The sequence below is a fragment of the Lutra lutra genome, chromosome 1, assembly GCF_902655055.1.
Source record: "Lutra lutra chromosome 1, mLutLut1.2, whole genome shotgun sequence".
NCBI classification, from domain to species: Eukaryota; Metazoa; Chordata; class Mammalia; order Carnivora; family Mustelidae; genus Lutra; species Lutra lutra.
In genome coordinates, this window is record NC_062278.1 from 67,798,578 (window position 1) to 67,822,591 (window position 24,014).

The 24,014-nt window shown below is 37.6% G+C and overlaps 1 protein-coding gene across 2 annotated transcripts in view; it reads right to left on the reverse strand.

The window, feature by feature from the left end:
• Nucleotides 1-5,693: 5,693 nt before the first annotated feature.
• RABL3 (RAB, member of RAS oncogene family like 3) overlaps nt 5,694-24,014 on the reverse strand; it is a 31,808-nt gene continuing 13,487 nt past the window's right edge. The window contains exons 3-8 of one of the 2 annotated variants that reach the window (XM_047726174.1): nt 23,440-23,569; nt 19,770-19,884; nt 15,825-15,975; nt 11,634-11,705; nt 7,976-8,014; nt 5,694-7,412 (exon numbers count right to left, since the gene is read on the reverse strand). In XM_047726174.1, the coding sequence (XP_047582130.1) occupies nt 7,347-7,412; nt 7,976-8,014; nt 11,634-11,705; nt 15,825-15,975; nt 19,770-19,884; nt 23,440-23,569 (573 nt within the window). In that variant the 3' untranslated portion in view covers nt 5,694-7,346. Of the gene's footprint in view, nt 7,413-7,975; nt 8,015-11,633; nt 11,706-13,881; nt 14,005-15,824; nt 15,976-19,769; nt 19,885-23,439; nt 23,570-24,014 lie in introns of those variants that run through there. The other variant, XR_007126657.1, reaches the window with a different exon arrangement.

Below are 24,014 nucleotides of genomic sequence, written 5' to 3' on the forward strand. Positions count from 1 at the left end.
TGACCATGCCAAGAAGCTGGGTTAGTCTCCTTGAGAATGAGAAACTACACAAAGAGAGAGGTTCGGGCAGGTTAGTCAGCACTAACTGCTGGACAGGTGAGTGAGGCAATCGGTCTGCCAGATAATGACAGACATAGGAATGATCCCAGGTGAAAACAGCAGGAGAACCACCAGCAAAGCCTTGTCCAAACTGCTGACTCATAGAATTGGAAGCAAACAGAATGGTGTGTTTTATGCTATTAAGTTTTGGGGTGGTTTGTTAAGCAGTGGGAGATAACAGATACAATGATGTAAAGAACATGCATGTAGGTTTGAAACTATGGGCTGCCAGTTTAGACCCTCTGCCCCACATAAATGGGTCTAAGTTCCCTCCAGAGGTCCCCAGGCTCCAGCACACTGCGGTTGCAGCAGAATGATTTGCCTGTGTATGAGGCAATAGCAGGGAGGGGGACAGACTAAAGCAATAAATGACAGGTTGGTAGCACACTGTGTGGCTTGAAGCCTAAGTTCCAGGCAGTTATAGGACATCTCAGCATATGTCAGCATAGACAGATGACTCTGTTATTATGCAAGCTTCCCCGGAATTTATATACACACCTGGGAGGAAGTGGTGTGTATTGAGGGAGGCCCCAGTTTTACTGAGTCTGTTTTTGTTACGACTGCAGCATGCAAACTCAAAATCAAAAATGAATTCAAGAAAACATATTTCTTACATCTGAGTTTATGAGTACTTTGGATCTTAAATCTATTGATCCTGGAAGTTCGTCTTTGATGGTTAGGGAAAAAAAAATGAGAGTCAATAAAAGACAAGGGAAAAGCATTACTGCTTTATTTTACCATAAATTCTTATGTTCTTTCCACTGAATCAGTTGTGAAAGCAGATTTAAGAAGTGTCTAAGTTCTTTCCCAAGGTGCAGGAGATTTCCAAAAGCATAAGAAAGTGGTCACAGATCCCTGACCGGATGAAAATTACTTTGAGAGGCTTGAAGATATTTGAAAATTGAATAACCTATCCCTGAACTTTATGGATTTCTCCCAACTGCCTTAACTGTGTTTCCTTTTTCTGTTTTTATGATTGTGACGCAATAAATCATGTCTTTATGTAACTACTATGTGCCACGCACTGTGCTATATACACAGGGGATATGAGAATAAATAAAACTCAGGAATTATCTGATTTTATGTCTGATGATTTTCCATCTTAATTAATGCAATCACACACTCATTGCTTTATTTTACAGTTTTTGAGGACCTGCTATGTGCCAGATCCTTTGAGAAGTAGAGGATACAAGGATGACTAACGTAGTCCTGTTCTCACTAGAGCACATGCTGGAGAAGACTAAAATAAACGGGCTTTTATAACAGAACCATACTTGCTGTGACAGGGAAGAGCCCGGGTGCAATTAGAGGGATTGAGGGGCACATAGTCCTGAATAGGAGGGCAGGGAAGGCTTCCCAAAGTAGATGATATCTGAGCCAAGTAGCATAGAATGAATTGGATAAGGCACGAGCAGAGGAAAGAGTGTGTGCAAACACGGAGAAAAGGAAGAGCAGTGTCTTTAAAGAACCATGTTTAGGGCAGAATGGAGGTGTCTAGTGAGGGAAAGATCTGGAAGGGGAGAGTTTTGGGAGACAACTGGAGCTGGGGAAGAGGCCTGCCCTCTGGGCAGGGTGTAGTTTTTAGCATTCAAAAGACACCCAGTGGAGAGAGCACGTTGTGTAGGACAAGGCAAACAAATCCTGAACCAGACAGAGTCAGAGTATCAAAGTTGTGAGCAACAAGAACAAAGACGCTAAAACCAGGTGAGGAGGATAGAGTCAGTGAACTGATACAGGGAACGTGTGAGGTGGAGAATTTGAAAAGGACCAGGAATCAGAGAAACCAGATATCTGCTTCTCCCAGATTCTAGTACAAATTGTTTATGCTCTACAAACGCTCCAGAAGAAAAGTCAGAGGACTTCCAGACTCACAAGTAACAAGGAGTGGAGAGTAGGTCCCACACCAAGTGTAAGAAGTGATTGACTAATACTCCAGACCCCTTCTTTCATTGTACTTCAAGAGAATGCTATCAGGAAGTATTTTAACCTACAGTCAGGAAACTGGAAGATTCTTCTCTAGGACAGTAATCCAGACATATTATATATTTTGATAAATAATAAAAATAAAAGGTAAATTTTTTCTGGAAATATTTCTCTTAATAAGGTGGATGCCTCCCCCATTAGTTCATATATCCATGGAATTAACAATTCTCACTTGTAATTATTATTTCTGGAATAAGACAGGATTCAGCATCATTTAATCTTATTTTTTGGTTTTACAGATGAGTTGAAAAAATTCGTCAGAAATAAGGAATTTTATTACAATATCACTGCTCCTTCTGAATTAAATATCAAAAATCAAATAGTGATCTATCATTAAACATAATTTTTAATGACTTATCAACAACTGAGTTAGGTTCTCCTTTAATTTTGTTGCAAGGACATAATTGGAAACCTGCTTGGAAGAGGCTTGGTTACTCACCTATTGGAATCACTGACTTTAAATGTTACCCTTTCATTTGGATGGGCCTTTTCTAACTCATTTACTCAGAAAGAGTAGGGAAAATACATTAATTTTATACTCCTTTGGCTGTATAATTATTTTTCACAAAAACGTTATTTGGTATTTTGATAGATCAAGCAAGAAGCCTTGCCAGGAAAGAATGTGCCGCAGCCTTGGATTTTTTTTTTTTTTAAGATTTTATTTATTTGACAGAGAGAGAGAGAGAGAGAGAGAGAGAGATCATAAGTAGGCAGAGAGACAGGCAGAGAGAGAGGGGGAAGCAGGCTCCCTGCAGAGCAGAGAGCCGGATGTGGGGATTGATCCCAGGACCCTGAGATCATGACCTGAGCCCAAGGCAGAGGCTTAACCCACTGAGCCACCCAGGCTCCCCAGCCTTGGATGTTTCTTACCAAAATTCTTTACTTTGCTCTCAGGAACACTTCCTTGAGAGGTCTGTACTTTTCTTTAATAGTAATTGTGTGAGTGGAATAAAGTCCTTAAATAAAATATTTAGAATTGTCCTTTTGTTGGCATCCTAAGACATATACTCCCTGGGGCAATATATCATATTCCAATGTAAGAGGTATCTTTTTTTGTTGCGGGAAAAGGACGATTGTGAAAGCACGCACAAGTGGGAAGTAACTGGCATTGAGCTGTATTCACAAGCTGATCAACTTTAGCATACACGTGCAGATTGATGGCTTGGAAAATGATTACCCTAAACTTATCTAGGCCCATGTACCTCTTGGGGATACTGAAAGTCTTGCGGGGGGATATTTATACCCATCCCAGTTGGATGACCACTGATCCACACCAAGAAAATAGAAAACATTACATCCTGGGAGCTGGGGATTATTATAGGGCAATGTGAAGGAGTGTGACAAGCCTGCAGAGTAATCACTCCAGGATGGACTTAGAGGAGTTATAGTTAGAGGGTCTCCAAGAAACAGACGGCACTGGTAGATGTACTGAGCAAGATTTTACATATTTGTTGGGAGTTCAGGGGTTTCGTCTTTGACCAGTACTTACTGATGACCTTGGTAAAGTTTAGTGATTAGCCCGCTGAGAAAACAAATGTGGTACAAGAAAGGGACCGCAGATAAGATAGCAGGGCATCTTATTAGAAATAGATACACCTAGAACATAGAACATGGTAATAATAAAAATGGTAGCAGTACATCAGAAACAATCATTTCCTGTTTTGCCAATAGAGGATGTGACCGTCATTTCATGATTGCTGTGGCATGTATAACCCTGAGGGACAAGCAGCTCAGTTCATTAAGGTGAGATCATGGAAAGGAAGCCCAAGGTGAATTCTGATGAACTGTAAAGGTGCCATTAAGTAGAGAGCCTAGATTGATGTATTCTCTGTGATAGGAGTTTATCATCTTTCCTAAAGTGTGGCTCCTGGACTATCTGCATCAGAATCACCTGGTTTGTCTGTGAAAAATATAAAACCTTGGCTCTGTCCTATGTACACAGAATTTGGCAAGTGGGAGAGATGAAATCCCAAGATTTGCATTTTAAAAACTTCAGAGGAATTTAATGCACATTTGAGTTTAAAAGCCATTGCTCTGAGCCTTTTAATGGAGATGCTAATAGTTACTGAAAGTCGGACCCCTTTCTCGTACTCTACTGAGCAGCCCTGGTAGGCTCAAGCTCAAATTTTGCCTCAGGAAAACATACCAGAGAATATTTGAAGGGCTCGGTGTTCTCTCCAGGGCTAGATCTCCCAGAAACTTTCCTCTCCTACCACAGTGATTTAATTCAGTCTGGGGACTACAGAGGAATGAATTTTTTATTTCCTTTTCCTCTTTCCCCCAAACAGTATCCTCCTTGGAATTTTAACAGATATTAAGTCAATGCAGACATCCTTTTAGATCTTCAAACTTCTTAAAATAGATGCTACTCATGCCTTAAAAATTTCAATTAAACCAACATTAAAAACCCATAGAAGGTCCTCCCTAGGCGGGGTGCTCCGGCGTACACTGTTGAAATGGACGCGCAAAAGCTCTGGTCATGGCAGCAATTAGAGCTCTTCATCTCAGTCTGAAGGCCCAGCACGTCAGTCCCACGCAGTCCGTTTTCAGAATGGACAGATAAACAGCAGTGTCAAGGCACTCGGAATCCACCATGGATGCCTCAGTTTCTAGGGAGTTCTGAGAACTGGAGATATAGCTGATATGGACTGACCCCTTTGGGAGCAGCAATTCTTTTCAGAGCTTGGATGTGGAGAGGCCAATCCAATCTTTAGTTGGACTCCAACAGAGGGCCCTACCACCTCAGGGACAGAGGAGTGACCATATGCCTTCACTTCTGGTTGCCTCCACCATAAGTAATATTTGTTAGACATCTAAATCACAACAGGAAAAAAAAAAAAACCAACCTTTCTCTATTGCCAGTCACTTGTTTCATCAAGAAAATTAAAGATTTAATTAACACTTTTCAGGAAGTATTTCAGTATTTACATTGGTTGACTATCCAAAAGCAATTCTGATGAGCGGGTCTCAGGAAATCTTAGGAAAAATTATGTTTCTTTTTCAAGAACTTTGGCTAATAACATAACAACATTCATTTTGGCAAACAGCCTTGTTTTGCTGTTACTAATACTTGCAGCAAATTTACTATAGATTAAAAATCATTTTTTTCCCAGAAAACTACAATCTAGGGAGTCAAGCCTGACAGCAAGAAGAAATGGGAGTTGAGGAGTACTGTTCTGTTTTCAAGAACCCTGAAGCCATCAGTGATGAGTGACTTTTATTTTTTAATAAGGGAGAAAATAAAGAAACTGAGATTTTTTTTTTTTTTTTTAATGAAGGGCAAGAAAGAGGAAGAAAGAGGGAGAGGAGGAAAAGGTTATATGGTAATTTTTGTTTTCGTGTTGTTGTATTTTATTTTTTTATATCCTAATTTTAAAAAATTTATTTTTTTTAATTTATTTTTATTTTTTAAAGATTTTATTTATTTATTTGACAGATCACAAGTAGATGGAGAGGCAGGCAGAGAGAGAGAGAGAGAGAGAGAGAGAGAGAGAGAGAAGCAGGCTCCCTGCTGAGCAGAGAGCCCGATTTGGGACTCGATCCCAGGACCCTGAGATCATGACCCGAGCCGAAGGTAGCGGCCTAACCCACTGAGCCACCCAGGCGCCCTAAAAAATTTATTTCTTAAAAGAGGAATACAAAGAGCTTTAGTTGGCTCAGGTCTTTGTCTATGCATTGACTTTCTGCTTCCTACCTGCAAGTCTCTGTCACAACAGGCTTGTGCCAAACTCCACATACAGAGCCTGATTTGCATAGCTCCCTTTTGTGGGAAAAAAATCAGGGCTAAGTCTTGTGGCCGAGGATGCGAAGAAAGACTGGAGAATATTCTAGCTGACGAAAAGTGCTTTAAAAATCCTTTTCCAAATTGCTACAACTGCTTTTCTAAAAGCACTGCCTAATGTTCTTATTCTAAGTGCCTCTTTTTAGCATACCTGGATTTCCAAAGGACTTCTGAAATTTAATTAAAATGCAAGAGAAAGTGAATTTAGTGTTTTTTGCCTAGTTTTAAAATGCAAAGCTGAAATTGTGTGCTTATTATTATTTGTTAATATGGAACAAAATCAGGAGTGATTTTTGACCTGCTGCAGAGCCAAAGCAGGAAAATGGGTGTTGAATAAGGCAGCAAATTGCAGTTTTTGGAAATGAGGTCTATATATTAAAGAACCAGGGCAGAGAGAATTAAACAAGCAGAAAAGATGGGTAAAAAAAGTAACGATGAACAATTATGCATACGCACATATACACCACCACCCTCAAAAAACGTTGGATTATGAAATCTAAGAATCCTAGTCCATAATTCATGTAAATGTGTTGCTGTGGAACTTATTTTTACTTCTCTCCATAAATACATTGTTGACACAGAGAATAAAATTCTTAGTTTACTGACTACAGTTAAGAGGCATTTCAGGAGCTGACTTTCCTTAAAAAAAAAAACAAAAAACCCAGAAACCAAAGAGGCCGTAATTCTCTCTTGGTGCTCTCATACAGGTCTGAGATCTCACCCCACCTATTTCCAAATAGAACACAATAAGACAGTGTAGACATCTGGAACCTAGAGTGAAGGATTTAGTGAGTGAGCTGTCCATCTCTGGGAGAATTCTTCTTTTCTGGTACTGCCATTCTCTATGTATTATTAATCTATATTTAACTCCAGCTCTGAGCCTGCCTCTTCTAGCCACCAAACCACTTGCAAAGCATAGGAGTGGGAGACTAGGGCTGCTATTCTTAAGGCATCCCTGTGTGCGATGAGAGGGGCCACAATTAAATAACACCATTTTGCTTCTCTGAAAATGACAGAGACTGTTTGGGTTGCATGACCCAGGGCTGGTTAACATAACCTTTCCCCTCAAGAGGGTCAAACAACAGAGATACATTTCTGAAGTATTTAATTAAGCCTCCAGCAAGGAGTGTGGGGAAAATTACAGACCTATAAAAACCTTCCAGTTCTGGGAAGAGTAAATTTTCTCTGCAGCACTCTGTCACTGCTCATTTACTGCATCACTTTGACAACATCTCCTATTTCCACAGGGCTTTTACATAATCTAGAAACAGGGACAGAAAGGTGAGGAGCAGAGAGGACAGGGACAAAGTTTGGACCTCCCACACGGTCACTTCCTTTCAGCTTTCCATTGAAAGGTGCGGCTGAAGGGTGGCCTTTTAAGATGATTCTGTGAAAAGGCTGCAACATTAATCATCAACATGGCAAGAAGGAGGCTGTGCATGACTGCCACGGCTTGCTCACTCTTCCAGATGATGAGTGTGATTCAGTCGTAATGAAGGCTCTTTAATGTTCCTCCCCCAAACCTTTTCCGATCAGGAAAGCCGGGAATCTGTCCGCAAGAAAGAGAATCACGTTAAGTCAGCATGCGGAGTTCAAATGCTAATAGCTTTTACTATTTTCTCCCTTATTTCCTGTGTCTGTATGTTGGCCTGTTGTTGTTCCTTAAAGAACTGTCTCTCTGAGGTTTTACTCTGATCAAATAGTAAAATAAATTCTACCGAAATGGAAAACATTTGCCAACAAATTGGTGGTAGTGTCATCTAAATCAGGGGAGAGGAAGGTCAATCTCATAACACCCACCAGTTGCACTTTTATCGGAATTGCCTGCATTGTGATGGGTTCTGCAATTATACTTCTGCAGTCTTAAGCAAATGATTTCCTTCTATTATATTATAATAGAATAGAATAACCTTATCCCAGCGTTTTTTTTTGTTTCTTGGAACCTTATTTTCCCTTGATCTGATTTTTTTTTTCTTTTGTGCTGAGGACAGAAGAAAACGCTTGTGCCTACAAAAGATTCCCCCCCCCCTTTTTCAACCACTTCTGAAACTAAATTTGGAAATCACCTCTCCCTGAGTTTAATAACCCACTTTATTAAGAACAGATACAGACCTGATTACCTTCTCTCAGAAAGTATCTCTTCTCTATGACCTGTGAGAAACAAATAAAGACTTTAGGGCTTAACAACTATCCCTGGAGAAGTGGTTCACTGCAGTTGCCACTAATGGGACTAAAAGGCATATATCTAAATTAAGAGTCTTTTCAATAGTTATGGACATTTAGTACAATGAGTTACATCTAGAGCTAATAAGATGTGGGCGTATTTCCATAAAAGCTTGCCTCTTTCCCCAAAGCATTAATAATAGATCGAAAAATAAATGAACACACAAAAATGACTAAATAATCAGTGAATGACATAATAATAACTCATGCAGTTCTCAGTGTATGGAAGCAAATCTGGCTCAAATTTCCAGCAGTCAGCCCAGGTATACAAAACAGAATCCACAAGATAAAAGCAGAGCACTTTTACTACTACAATAGTCCAGCTATTCCTTACAGAGGAGTTTGTAAACTATGTGAACTGCCATATCCCCAGGGTGAACACTGTGATAAATTCAGTAGGTCCTCAATGGAGATCAGAAGCATTCAATGAGCTCCTTTCCATGGTCTGAATCCACACCCTTGATTCAGTAGTTTCAGAACCGTCTGTATTTGGTCAGCAGGAGAAATGAGGTAAAGCAGTGGATGTATCTGCACAAATCCATCACTACTACTGAAAAAATGCTCTCAGAATATATGCCCTAATATAATGAGTTTAAAATGTGTTTAGAGATTAAAATTCAGATGACAGAAAATAATTAAAAAAAAAATAATGAGGGGTACCTGGGTGGCTCAGTCAGTTAAGCATCTAAGTCTTGGTCTTGGCTCAGGCCACGATCTTAGGGTGGTGATAGGAGCTCAATGGGGGGTCTGCTTCTTTCCCTCTTCCTTTGCCCATCCCCCTGGCTTGGCATGCCTGCTCTCTCCCTCAAATAAATAAATCTTTTAAAAAATGACGAATTCTAACACTGGACAAACTGTCATGTTTGCAGACGCAGTATGATTTTCTTTACACAGAATTGTTGTGGCTAAGAAAAACCATTAGCTGCAGATTAAATCTAAGACACTGGAATCCAGAATTATGAAACTAAGAATTCCCCTAAATAAGAGCATGGCATCTTCTTCCAGGGCTGTGCTACCTTGCTTTCACTGGCTTGATGGCCAAATCATCTGGATTCTTTCTCTCTTTGAGACTGTGGCTGGGTTACTTTTAGCTCCAGGAGACCGAGGGTAAGGTTGCATTTGCTGGTCCCAAAGGTAGAAAAGCTGGTTTATGATGCCTAGATCTCAAAATGCTCAATCCCACAAAAACCAAGAAGAGGCTGATTTTCTTTCCCTCCAAATACGCCAGGAAAATCCTAACATTTTAAAGGAGGGAGGAATCACTCCTAACGGGAATCTGGAGGAGGACCTAGGTTCCCTCTTGGAAAATAAATCTTTATACTAAAATAGAAAACTGGACAAAATTTAGTTGCTGGGTCCTGTGGTTTCAGGCAACCACCTTAGTCTGGAGGTCTGGCCAACTTCCTAATCCACATACCTTTCACTGAGATTTAGGTAATGAAGAGAGAAGGTACCTTTTTGTTGTTGCTCATAATTCCCTACTTTCAACTTGCAGTGTCTTTCTCTTACCAAATCTTGTTATCTTCTTAAAACTTAAAACTAACCAAGCTCCCTCTGATTTTTTTTAAATCAAGTCTTGCCGAGGGGCGCCTGGGTGGCTCAGTGGGTTAAGCCGCTGCCTTCGGCTCAGGTCGTGATCTCAGGGTCCTGGGATCGATTCCCGCATCGGGCTCTCTGCTCAGCAAGGAGCCTGCTTCCCTCTCTCTCTCTGCCTGCCTCTCTACTTGTGAACTCTCTCTGTCAAATAAATAAATAAAATCTTTAAAAAAAAAAAAATCAAGTCTTGCCGAACAACTCGGGTCACAACCCGAGTCTATAACCCATTGTTTTTCTAGGATCTAACTTACTATGAATTTTTTTAAAAAAGATTTTATTTATTTATTTGAGAGACAATGAGAGTGAGAGAGAGTGAGCATGAGAGTGGGGGAGGGTCAGAGGGAGAAGCAAACTCCCCGCTAAGCAGGCAGCCCAATGCGGGACTCAATCCCAGGACTCCAGGATCATGATCTGAGCCGAAGGCAGTTGCTTAACTGACTGAGCCACCCAGGCGCCCCACCACTACATATTTTAAAGAACTTGTTTTTTATTGAAGTATAGTTGGCATACAATATTATATTAGTTTCCGGTTATTACACCATAGTAATTTGACAATTATATACATTACAAAATGCAGTAAATGCAGTTACCATCTGTCACCAAAGTTACTATAATATTATTGAGTATATTCTCTATGCTGTACTTTTCATTCCTGTGACTTATACATTTTATAACTGAAAGTTTTTACCTTTTTATTCCCTTCACCAACTTCCAAATTAACAAATTATTAACAAATTTAAGCAATATATTGTGGAATCTTTCTGAGTCAGACAAAGATCTGTAAGCTGTTGTTCTCAGGGCACAGAAGATTATATCAGATGGGGACACGGGTCTAAATGAAACAGAAGTTCTTATGTTTGAAGTTTGAAAAAAATGTGGAGAGAAAATCTGGTCCCTTGCAGTGCTTCCCAACATTTTTCACGTCATGGCATGTTTAGAAAATACTAATATTTGTACTGCACACTGGGTTAAATGAAGGGGGTTGCCGATCACTCAGCCCGACGGACTGTGGCTGCTTGAACTGAGGGACTATGTCAGCACACCTGTACTGTCTCTGCCACACTCCAGTTGGGAAGTTGTGCAATGAAGCAAAATTTCCCAGTGGTCAAAGGGGTGTGGGGCTTATCTTATCATGACATAATGGACAAAAGGGCGAAATATGAGATCCCTCAATGGTAAAAGAAAAATGATTCATAAAGAAGAGTTATGAGAAGGGCTGTGTTTTTCTTGTATCCTTAAAAGGAAATGTAATACAGAAATTAATCTTTTTCAATACTACATACAGAAATATGTTCTCTTTCACTTTACTTTGTCATGTCAACATTAGGCAAACACCTTAAACTTGGTCAATACTATGTGTGATGCAGCCACACGGCCTTGTGAAGGAAAGACAAACAGTGCTCAAAATCACAGGTATGCTGAGTCATTCAACAATTTCATTCCAGTTCAGGCCATAAGATGATGCTAGCAAGAGTCAATATTTGGAACACAAGCTTTCTGATAAGAAAAATTAGGGAATCTAGGAGATGACATAACCTTAAAAATAAAGGTAACATTTATGTGGAGAATATTAGCTGAGAGAGGAAAAAGAACTCAGGGCTTCAACTAAGCAGAATCTCCTGGGTTCGTGGGGGTTGAGGGGATGTGAGTAAGTACAAAAAGAGCTGGAAAATAGGAAAATATAATCCGTTTTAAGGAGGGAAATCTGGTAACTTTTAAAATAACTCATTTAAATCTCGTAGCTTTCATCCTTTGCTTAGAGAACACTGGTGATAAAATAAATACGTCAGCAGGACTTGAGCAATTATACCAACAGATAAGAGAGAGCAAAACAAGTATTCAGGCTATGAAGTTCAGGATGAAGGAATAAAAGGACAAAGCATTCTACAAAGAATTTAAACTCTCATAATATATAAATTAACTTTAAAAATAACTTAATTGAAGCTATTACCTTATCAAAAAACCTACTGAGCTTGACAGCATTGGAAGAACCTGCAGCTAAATACCGTGGATTCGTGCAATCCTAGAAGATAAAACACAAGATGCGCCATTAAAAGTTAAGAAACATAAGCTCTTTGTTAGTCATTACTGTTCCTGGTTGCGTATTTCTATAATAAAATGTTAGGCATAATACTCTCATAAAATATTCAAGTAATTTTCAAGTTATGACGCACAAAGTGCTAAAGGAAGGTAAGGCCACTTTTTGCTATTTATTGAATTTTAAAAGACACTGAACCAATGTATTCATCATCAAATAATTCATAAAGGAAGACAGGATTGCTAATCCAATAACAAAACCAAGACACTAATCATGTGACTCACCTACATTTACCCTAAGAGCAGAAACAGCCATTAAAAACTGTTAACACTTAATTTTTTAGTACTAGTTACCCACTAGCATCATCTAATTAAGTACTATGCAGTTGATATGAATAGCAGGAATTATGAAAATAAGGAGTTAGAGGAGCAAAGAACACACAGAACAATTGCCTGGGATTTCTCACTCATTGAATGCAAAGTACTACACCATTTGGTAGGCCATAAAGATAATAATGAATGATATATTTTTTGATAGTAATAAACAATAAAGAGTAAGTTTATTATTAAATATCATTAAGTATTATTTTTAATGATAAATAATAATGAATGATAGATATATTACTATTAAATAGAATTTTGAAAAATAGGGAAAAAAATGGTGCCCAGAAGAGACCAAACAATCTGGAACATTGAAATGAGGTAACTAGTAAATTACAATGATCAGTAAAGATCTCAAAGGGTTTATTATCCTTTCCTGGAATTTCAATGTTAAGTTGCTTTTGCTTGTAATAATTAACTCGCCACCTTAAGAGATAGAGCACTTTGAATTTTACTTCAAATGCCACCTAAGACCAAACTCTGAAGATAGCGTGTAAGCTCCTTTACAAAGATTGTATTTGTCTTTCAGTTGCAGATGGTCTGTGTCCCTTGGGCAATTCCTGAAATCACTGCTATTGCATTTATTCTGTTTTGTAATCTCTTAAGCCCACACGATTCTTTTCTGGTAAATTTTCTAATAATCACCTATTATATCCACATATAATATTTTGAGGCTCACATTTTTAATTTTGGCTGGAAGCTGGAATACATTTTCCAAAACCACACAAAAAAAGAGACTACAACAAACTTTACAAAAATCATTAGAGTACTAGAAAAATTAGGTCTTTGAAGCCAGCAAGTTTTGAATCTAAGTATCTGTCATAGTATCTCTACATTATGTGACACTGGTTAGATTACTATGCCTTTAGACTTGGGCTTACTCATTTGTGTTATGAGGATAACGTAATACTTATCCCACAGGATTTTTGTGAAAATTAAGTAAGATAATGCATGTCTGGCACATACATAGCAGATACTGAAATATTAGTTCCCTTCTCTTTTCATGCTAAGAAAATGCCATCAGATTGAATTTTCCGGCACAAAAGCGCCTAACGTAATAAAAGTTAATTCCATGAATGGATCAAATAGACTGAAACATCATCGTGTAAACTGTTGTACTTGAAATAACGTCTGAACACATTTACATGGCAATTGGGGCACGTAAGAGACAAACCTGAGGTAGACTTGTGTTAGACATGTTTTACAAAATGGATATTGATTAGTCATCACAATGTCAACACTTTAGAGATGACTCCAAATAGAGCTACAGTGCTAAATATAAAAACCAAATCAAACAGCAAACAAGCAGAACCTCCCAAAACTTAATTCTAGGGCTTCCAGTTACAGGTTGACCAGGCCAGAGAAACCCTATGATCTTAGGATGAGAATTTTAGAGTTTAAAGAGCCATCTGCCACTGATCATGGCTGAGGGCAAAGACTGAAGATTAATAGCTTTAAATAGCTTATCTAAGCTTGTGAAAGGAATATTAACTAGGGAAGATGCTTCAATATAATCACTTTGAAGTAAACAGAGAAAAATCTGTCCTAGACACAATAAGCCTAACAGGATTTTAAAAAACAAGTAATCATCTCCCTATTTATAATTTAAACCAACTTGTTTTTTAGGCATAAGATGGTAACTTTGATTCCATCTTTGATATAGACATTTATGTTGATTCTTATGTCTTTTTAAAAATAGTTTTAAGTAAATTCATATAGTAACCAAAGATGCTAGCACGAATATTGTCACGTTACATTTTTACTGGAGGCTTTATACTTACTTGCTGAGTCTTTCTGACTGCTATTTCTTTTTGAAACTCGTATCAAATTTTCCTCCTCATTTTTTCTTCCCCTGCATCCTCAAAACCCTCCTGTTGTCTCTGCTGTGTTCTTGAATCTGTACACTGATAACAGGCCAAAAGTATGTTGTATGTGAACTCTGTGGAAACCATGTGTGCCAAAGTACCACCACCTGAGTACCTTTATATCTTGTTAACAATTAAAAGATGGCCCTCCCTTTGCAAGGAAAATAGGAAAAATACATACCCAGGTGATGGTCACAAAAACCCAGGAGTACTACAAATAGATATATTCCAAAATACACTGAAAGTAATTTCTGGAACAAATTAAGTGTATTCAATGGTAATTTCCCACTGCAAATAATGTTCAAACAAAGTAACTTCAGCACTGCTTCAACAAAGATATGATATACTCTATGTTAACAGAAGTCCTCTGGAATACTATGGTCCAGTGCAACCAGCTAGGGCATTTACACTGAATATTCCATGGTGGCAGGTGAGAAAAATAAGGGACCCCCCATGGCAATGCAGAATGTAAAAAACAATGGAATGGCAGGCAGAAGTTGATGCAGTTATGGGGGAGAGGTTGGTCTGAAGCAAGCAGTGTTCACAAATGTTGATGTACAGGGTTAAGGGCATCAAAATTACCTGAGTCATTAGTTAAATTACAGTTCTGGTCCTCTTGTCAGACCTTATGAATGAAAAGCTCCAGCTGTGCGGCACTTATTCAAATTTTTTCACAGCTACATTGATAACATGAGTATGCAGTCAGGTTTGGGTAATTAGTGATCTAGATGATTTCTAAGAGTTCTTTCAACTCTGAGATTCTAAATGTTAGCTGGACAATAATTAAGTGGAAAATAGGCTTAATTGTAGAGCACTGGCTTGGGAGTCAGAGTGCCTGGTTTGACCCGTATAACCATGGCCTACTTACCTCTTTCTAGTTCTAATCTTTAAAATGGAAATAGTTACAGCACCTACCTTATAGTGTTGATGTGAAGACAAGTATGAGATAATGTACATAAAGCACTAGAACAGTGTGTGGCACAAATTAAGTGTTCAGTATATGATAGTCACTAGTATCATGAAACAGCCACTACCACCGTATGTCTGGAATTGCCAGGGCACTGAATACATCGCAGAAATCCAACTTGTGAACAATGACATTTAAATGGTGACCGAGGCTGTTGGCCAAGATCCTTCTCTGGGCAACACTATCTGGCTTATTTGAGAACTTTTCTTAGCCTTTTTAGTGTTCGGTTCAAACTGAGCTACATATCTCAGGAAGAAACTCTATGCTCATGAAGCACTCCTAGTTTACAATTTGTAGCTTTCTCATTTATCTATTTGTTTGCCCTTTAAGTTAAATTCTGCAGCTTAAGAAACTAAGAGGCTTTTCTAAAGCAAGAATAATTAAGGTGTCAGTGACCCTTCTTTGTTACCCTAATTTAATTATTTTGGTGTGATCTTAAAAAATCTTTTTAAGAAAAAGCCCAAGATTTATATTATTCATAGGACAAAGTTTGAACATTCCAACAGATCAGCATTCAAGGAAGTTGGACTGACTGTCCCCATCTGACAGTCTATGTTGATTCTAACCTTCATTACATTTTGGACCAGAACCCAAATGCCTGATTTTAGTATAAAGCACCTGGGTGGCTCAGTGGGTTAAAGCCTCTGCCTTTGGCTCAAGTCATGATCCTGGGGTCCTGGGATGGAGCCCCGCATCAGGTTCTCTGCTCAGCGGAAGCCGGCTTCCCCCTCCACCCCATCTCTGCCTGTCTCTCTGCCTACTTGTGATCTCTGTCAGATTAAAAAAGAAAAAAAAAAAAATCTTAAAAAAAAAAAGAATTTGTGACTCGTTAAGTCTTTGGTTTTGCCTTTATCCAGTGATAACACAAGTATACATTAGTGAGAACACATACCAAATTAATTTCTTCTGCATTGAAATCCTCAGCCAGGAAAGCAGTTCTAGTTAAAACTTCGTGGCGCTTGTTTTCATGAATCTGATCCAGTTTAGTCCCTATTACCAACAGTGGGATCTGGTTATCAGCAAACTGTTCCCGGTCATAATCCCTGTGATAAATAATAATGAAGAGGTGAATAAGGGATGCCTGGTGGCTCAGTTGGTTAAGCGTCATGATAGCAGGATCTTGGGATCGAGTCCCACATTGGGCTCCTTGCTCAGTGGGGAGCCTGCTTCTCCTTCTGCCTGCTGCTCCCCCTGCTTGTGCGCTCTCTCTCTCTCTCTCTCTCTCTCGACAAATAAATATATAAAATCCTTAAAAACAAAACAGCTGAGTAGAATTTACTTTGATATAGATGCATAATGTTTAAATGCAGGTAGCTTGTACTATTTTACTCATACTTTACTGACTCTTGCTCATCCACCACCTATAAACTTACTTTTGTCCCAATTTCTTCCATTTACTTGTTCATATATCAACCCATCCTCGCCATCTATGGAGTTCCAACTACTCATCTAACTACTCAAATTTTATTTTCCTGAGTCTATAGACTACTCGAATAAATGAATGCCCAATAGGTATCTGAAAGTAGGTTGACTTGACTTCTCCTAAAGCTCTGTCTTCGGAGGCTAACAGCTCAGGAATTTTTTTAGGTAGAGAGAGAGACTGGATTCAAACCTCGGTAGAGCAAAAACATAAGAACCTGGCATGGCACTCACACCTTTTGCCAGAGGGAAAAATGGCAAGCTTCTGGGGTATGCATAAGTTCTATACCTACATTTCTGCCTATGAATAATAAAGAAAAATAGATCATTTTAGGAAATTAAGAAACAAGAAGGCTGAAGGCCAGAAAAATCAACCATAGATGATGCTATAACCTGGGGAAAGGTGGATTCAACAAATGGAAAGGAAAAGAAGTGGCTGAAATGCAAAATGAATAGTAAAAGGAAAGAATTAAGTGCCAAATAATTGTTTGTCCTAAGAGCCATGGGAGACAGAGGACAGGAGACAGAGGACAGGCGATATGAATCACTTACAGTTAGGGGCCTTGGGTCACTGGCTATTACAATTTTTTTTTTCTCTCCCTATTTTTAACTAAAGGACACAGTGGTGTTCCTTCTATTACTGAAAGAAATATAAAGCCCAATATTGATCAATTAATTTAAATTCTATTCACATATGAGAAATAAAACACATTTGGATTTCTGGCATGTTACAAGCTCAATTTACAATAGTCAGCAAAATCCGGCTGCAAACACCTTATGACAGGAAATCAATATTGCACAATACAGTCAATAAAACCCAGTTGAGCTAGCTTTTCTTCTTCCTTTGACATTATTTTTCTTTCTCTTTGAATAATCTAAACTTGGGATATGTAAGTGGGTGTGTGCAAAATTATCAAATCTTTTTGCCCTTCACAATTATCTTACCGAGCTTCAGTTATTGTTCAGCCTTGGAACACAGGTGTTTTGAACTATGTAACCCCCATTTCTTTTTCTTTTAAACCCCCATTTCTTAAAAATATTATCATTCTATTTATTGCATTAAAGTCAATGACAGCATGAGTTCAAGGCCTTTGATTCTGTTTATCAATATCAACACTAATTTAGGAGACATTGTCTAAAATTGAAATTTGCCTTATTAGAGAATAAAGTTTTGAGAGTGTCCTCCTTTAGGAATATTTCCTTTTCCTATATACTCAACAACTCTAGCACACATATAAGTTTTTGTATATATTTTATCAACCATCATCTTTGATAGACATTTATCTCTGTCACTTGTAGTCCTGTATAATTTCTCATACATTAATAAATATACATACTGATATACTGTATATATAATATACGTACAGACATGGCACATGATATATATGTTGCAATCAACATATATATGTATTACACATGTAATATCTATGTTGCCATATATATTTAATTTGTTTACTTATCTTTTTAGCTTTTCTTTTTATTCACTTTTTCATTAATCTTATATCCAATTTGAATTTTGATCTCAAATCTTTTTTTTTTTTTTTTTAAAAACCAACAGGTAAAAAACTGATGGTGAATTTTATCACGGATAACAAGGCTGGTGACATGATAACATCACAAAGAGACAGACAACCAGGTATTGTAATTATAAGTACAATACTACCTTGGCAAGAACAAAAACCAAAACCCTGCATTTTTTAGACCTTCTTTTTATATTTAACTACCATTTTAGGGAAAACGTAGGATTCAGAGAAACAAGTTAAGCAGACACTCATTACAAGGATACAGTCAGCAAAATCCAGAATACAAGAAACTAGTAGGACAAGCAAGTCATCTTTCACAAACTGCCAGAGAGTAAAAGAAAGAAAAACAAAAAAAGGGAGGGGAAAGTAAGATTAAAAAGAAACTTAATAAACTAAATACAATGAGTAGACCACATCTATATACTATTTTGAACAAACCAACATTTATAAGACATTTGGGAAATTAAAATAATATTTGATACTGAAGAATTATTCGCAAAATTTAAGTGTGACAATTATATTTTGGTTATATTAAAAAGTCCTTATCATATAAAGTTAAGCACAGAAATACATATAAATGACATAGTTATCTTTAATTAAATTACAGATAGGGGCGCCTGGGTGGCTCAGTGGGTTAAGCCGCTGCCTTCGGCTCAGGTCATGATCCCAGGTCCTGGGTTCGAGCCCCACATCGGGCTTTCTGCTCAGCAGGGAGCCTGCTTCCTCCTCTCTCTCTGCCTGCCTCTCTGCCTACTTGTGATTTTTCTCTGTCAAATAAATAAATAAAATCTTTAAAAAAAAAAAATTACAGATAAAATATGTGTAACAAATATTACACAGATAGAAAGATACAATTACCTCTAATAAAAATACACAGAAATATATATAGATGAAATGATACAATTGTCTAGGATTTGCTTTAAAAAATAAATGGAGAGACAAACTGTGTTCATGGATTGGAAGATGCAACAAAAATTCTCCCTAATTTGATCTACAGACTTAATGCAATTCAATCAAAATCCAAGCCGACTTTTTGACAATATAGACAAGTTGATTTCAAATTTATATGGAAAAGCAAATGAACTAGAATTGCTAAACAATTTTGAAAAGGAAGGAAGTACAATGCCTCATTTCAAGACATACGATAATGCTGCAATAATAAAGACAGTGTTGGGGCGCCTGGGTGGCTCAGTGGGTTAAAGCCTCTGACTTCGGCTCAGGTCATGATCCCAGAGTCCTGGGATCGAGCCCCACATTGGGCTCTTTGCTCAGTGGGGAGTCTGCTTCCTCTTCTCTCTCTCTGCCTACTTGCCTACTACTGTCTGTCAAATAAATAAATAAAATCTTAAAAAAAAATAATAAAAACAGTGTTATATTGGTCAAGGTATAGACACACAGATCAACTGTACAGAATTATAGTCTCAAAACAGAAACATATAAATATGGTCAACTGATTTTTGGCAAAGGAGTAAAAGCAATTCAATGGAGAAAGGATCATCTTTTTAAAAAATGGTGTTAGAACAACTGGACATTCATACACGAAAGTCATCCTCAATCAAAACCTCACACATTATAATTAACTCAAAACAGATCACAGATCTAAAAGTAAACCTTCAATAATAAACTGTCTAAAAGAAACACAGGAGAAAACCTACATGATCTGAGATTAAGCAGAGTTGATACCGAAAGCACAATAACACTGCATCACGACGAAAAACTAATGCTTGAGAGATGACAGTTAAGAGAATGAAAAGATGATCTACAGACTGGGAGAAAAAATTTGTAAATCAAACAAAGTGTTATTCTTACAAAGTGTTAGAAAGTGTTATTCTGGAGGGTACAATCCCAAGACTGCTGTACTATTTCACACTGCAAGTGAAGAAATCTGGGCTTACCCATTTGTTACCAATACTCCAGTTGGCACCAAGTCCCTGTTGAGAGCTTCCAATGACCAACGATACAAGTTTTGGGATGACTTCTTATTTGTTAAGTCATGTACTAAAATAATACCTAAAACAATCAAAGAAAATAATGTCAGTACTGGAACAATTCCTCTTCACTTCACACTGGCAAAGGGAAGCTTAGTGAATACAAGTGTTAGGATGCTGAATAAACCTAGCATTTAAGTATTAGTAACAAACTCACACAATGAATTTAAAATTTCCTCTACAAATTTCTACAAATAATTAATAACAGAATTTTCTTTGTCAGTTATATAACTCTTTTTAATTCTACAAGGGCTGACAAAATGTCATTTTAGACTATCTTTTTTTCCTTCATTCAACACTTAATGACTGCCTGCTCTGCCTGGTCCTAACTGAACTACCTCATCAACAAAAGGAATCAAGTATATAAGAAATTATATTCCTACCAAAGTTAATTGTTTCTCCACTGTGCATAGTACTGTCATAGATATCACACATACACTATTACTTATACTCAATAAAATACTAAATCATAAAAATTTATTAAAAAGATATTGATTTAATTTGATATAATTGCTTACTGTTCAGCTGACAAATCACCTGAGCCTAATCAACTCAAAAATCTAAATTTTTTAGTTCTTTGAATTAATGGCTAGCTATAAAAAGCTCAATACCTTAGTCAATAAAGCAAAAGAAATATGTCACTAGAAGAGGGTAGGAAAAGATAGTCAAAAAGTATGAATGGTAGAAAATATATGGACTTTTGAGAGATTGAGAAAAATAACAAAATGTAATGAGGCTCAGAAATACAATTAATAGAATCAAATAAGATAGCAGACAAACAAAGCAGATAACTATTATAATATTATAGACAAAAGAGGAAAAGCTTTAATGCCTAGTAGAATTTAGACTATTAGCTTGTGGTCAAAAGACTACAGATTTTCAAACCCCCAACCTTTCCCTATATTATCTAGATTCTACTATGATGAGAGGATGTGAAACTGAGGATTCTTCTACCTTCAAGATGTGAGATATGTGGGAGGCCTGGGTAGCTCAGTCGTTAAGTATCTGCCTTTGGCTTAGGTCATGATCCCAGAGTCCTGCGATCAGGCCTGCATGGGGCTCCCTGCTCAGCGGGAAGCCCACATCTCCCTCTCCCACTCCCCCTGCTTGTGTTCCCTCTCTCACTGTGTCTCTTTCTGTCAAATAAATAAATAAAAATCTTAAAAAAAAAAAATGTGAGATATGTCAATTCGAAAAAGAAGGGCGTAAGAGTTAAAATTACTTGGCTCCTCTGGTTTTTAGAGACATTTGTGCAAATAAGGTGCTTGTGCAAGTTACAGCTGTTTTGTCTAGCTAGCTCAGATAAATCTGTATCCCCCCTGGCATCTGGGACAGAGAAATAGAGATCTGCTACTTGCCCCACAATCAACTGTACTCCCTCTACCTTCCATAGTAAGGGCTTCTGTTAGGCAATAAGGATACAAGATACAGGACAGATTTAAAAAAAGAATAAAGAGTTACCATTCAAGAATACAGCTAACATCTATTCAGCACTGAGGTGCTATACATTATGCCTTACATGTGTTATCTAATTTGCTTTTCAGAACAGTTTTATGAGAAAGAATTAGCATCTTCATTTTTACGTATGTGGAAACTAAGGCTCAATGAGACTGAGTCACTTGCCTGAAGTCACATGGTAAGTGAGGTAGCCAGAATTTGAATTCATGTAATCTGACAGTAAAAGATCAGGGGAAAGCAGAATAAGTCACTTTAAGGCCAAAGAGTGGTAGATATTTTCTCCTCTCCTTTACTTCCCAGACATAAATATCAAAAAACTATGGGTGAGAATTTTGGGTGGGAGATTAAAGGATTACAAAGACCTAGATGAGCTAGTGGCTGGATAGGGAGGAGTTTATTTTTTGAGGATCTCTATTTAAGGCTTTTGCGCTTTTAAGTGCATCTGAGCACCCTTTTCCCTTATTTTCCTACTTTCATTTGGGCTGAGAATTTTTGCTTTATAGACTATGGGCTAGAAGGGCCATAGTGGGGCCTAAAGGAAAGAAGTCAGTGTGACGGTTGATCAGAGTATGTTCTGACCTTAGAAAGAGGTAGAGACACTTCACAGGTTTCCTTTAGGGATTGCCAGCCTTTCTCATCACAGTGCGAGGAAGGAAGGTAGGGTATTAAGAGAAGAAAGTTATGCTAAGAATAAAGTCTGCACATTTGAATGGCGTGAGTCTTATGTTCCATTTCTTAGGAAACTAAAGATGGTAGATGGAGTAAAGAACCTTCAATGCTAAGTTTATTATTTATTTGTAATTTTTATCTGAACTCTTTCTCAAAAAGATCTAAATAGCAAAAGTGTTATATGTACAAACTTCTCTGTCAGATTGGATTGATAACAGCTTTGACAAGTTATTTGACTGATAAAATCCAAGTTTATCACTTGATTCTAGATCTAAACCAGGCTTCATTTCTTTCTTTCCTATTCTCTAAGAAGTCACCTAACACTATACCAGTCTTACTGTTTTTCTCATTTATATACATTCTATTAATATATGCCATTTATCATGTACTTTCTTATATGACAATGTCATATATTAGTGTACCGTCTTATAACTGTGTTTTGTTTCACTTACGAATGTTTTGTTTCTTCAAGCAGATTGTGACACATTCAGGTAGAATTCTGAGCTAAATGGGGCACAGGTCTGAACTACTATAACTCATACTGTATTTTATAGTATGTATCCAATGCCAAGTACCTTCTCTGCTTCATTTTGTAGTATCCACAACACCTTATGACATGGGAAGATAGGATATTGAAAGAGGAATACAAGGAATGAAGAAGGCACTGAGTAACCGCAATGTTTATCTGACACTGAGTGTGATCTAAACATAGTGTAAATGAGGTGCAATTAAGAGCTAAGCATCTACCAGAAAGAAAAGGGTGAGGTGCCAATCTTGGACATCAATCAGAGACAAGTTGAAATTACATTACACAGTTAAAAAAAAAAGGCATTTAAAAAATGAACTCAAAAAGGGGCAGAAGACAAAAAAACCCGTTATAGGCAAATTACAGGTATCAGTGGTGTAGTCCCTGGAACTCTATGAATCCCAATTATGTCCTCTATTACACACCTCCATCTGGAAGTCTGCTCTAGGTATCTGATTATCTGCACCCCTAATAACACTCTTAGGCAGCTCTTTATAATTACATAGGATTCTTTGTAAGGGGCAGATGAAAGAAATCCCTCTATCTCTGTGACATCTGGGTTAGACGATGGGACTCCTAATGGTTCCTTCTATTGGATGTACTCCACTGACTGGAGAAATGGCACTCCCGGCAGACAGTGTTTTGAAAGTTCCAGGTTTTATGTCAAGTACCCAAAACAAAATTTTATTTAGTTTATGACAATAATATCAATACAAACACCTAAAGAAAATATTTAATGTTCTGAATAACATGGTTAGAATCTAGAAACACAAATTCAAATGTGATATGCAGATTTAAATTAAGAGTTGTGTGTATATTAGAGCCTTCTTAAAATAAGATGTGGCTAGTGTCCCACAGCATCCTATATAAGATTATCTATACTCCTAGGCCATTAATATATGGTAGAAATAAAAAATGCTTTACCATTTACAGAGTTGTAGAACACTGCTCTGGTGCTTTTCACACTGCTGGCACTGCCCACAGAACCGCCAACATCCCATAATTCTATATAGTAGGTCTTCTCTTCTGGGGTTCCTTCTTTGTAGTCATGAACCTAACAAATCAATCCATCAAAATAATTATTTTGGCCTCTAAGAACACTGGTAGCACCCTCATTCTAGTTTAGAGCACTGGACATGCCATATCTGCGTGACTCTTTCATATCATTCCCATACTACCTCTGACTCTGATCGTCTCCTGTCTTTCAAGCTTCCTCCCTCTAATACTCCAACTCTCTATACTAATCCTACCACTATTTACAGCTCCCCTTCCACTTCCAAATCCTCACTTCCTTCGTAAGTATAAATGCTATGATTCATCATTTTAGTCACTCCTTTGCCCTTCTGTCACGCTGTATTCAACTGACAAAATTCCAACCTTGACTATATCTACCTTTTCCCAATTCCAGGTCTGTAAACAGCTAGCTGGATGAGAAACTCAGAAAAATATGTATTTAAGATAACTAGATTCATTTTAAATTCAAGTCTCCCTTTGGAACT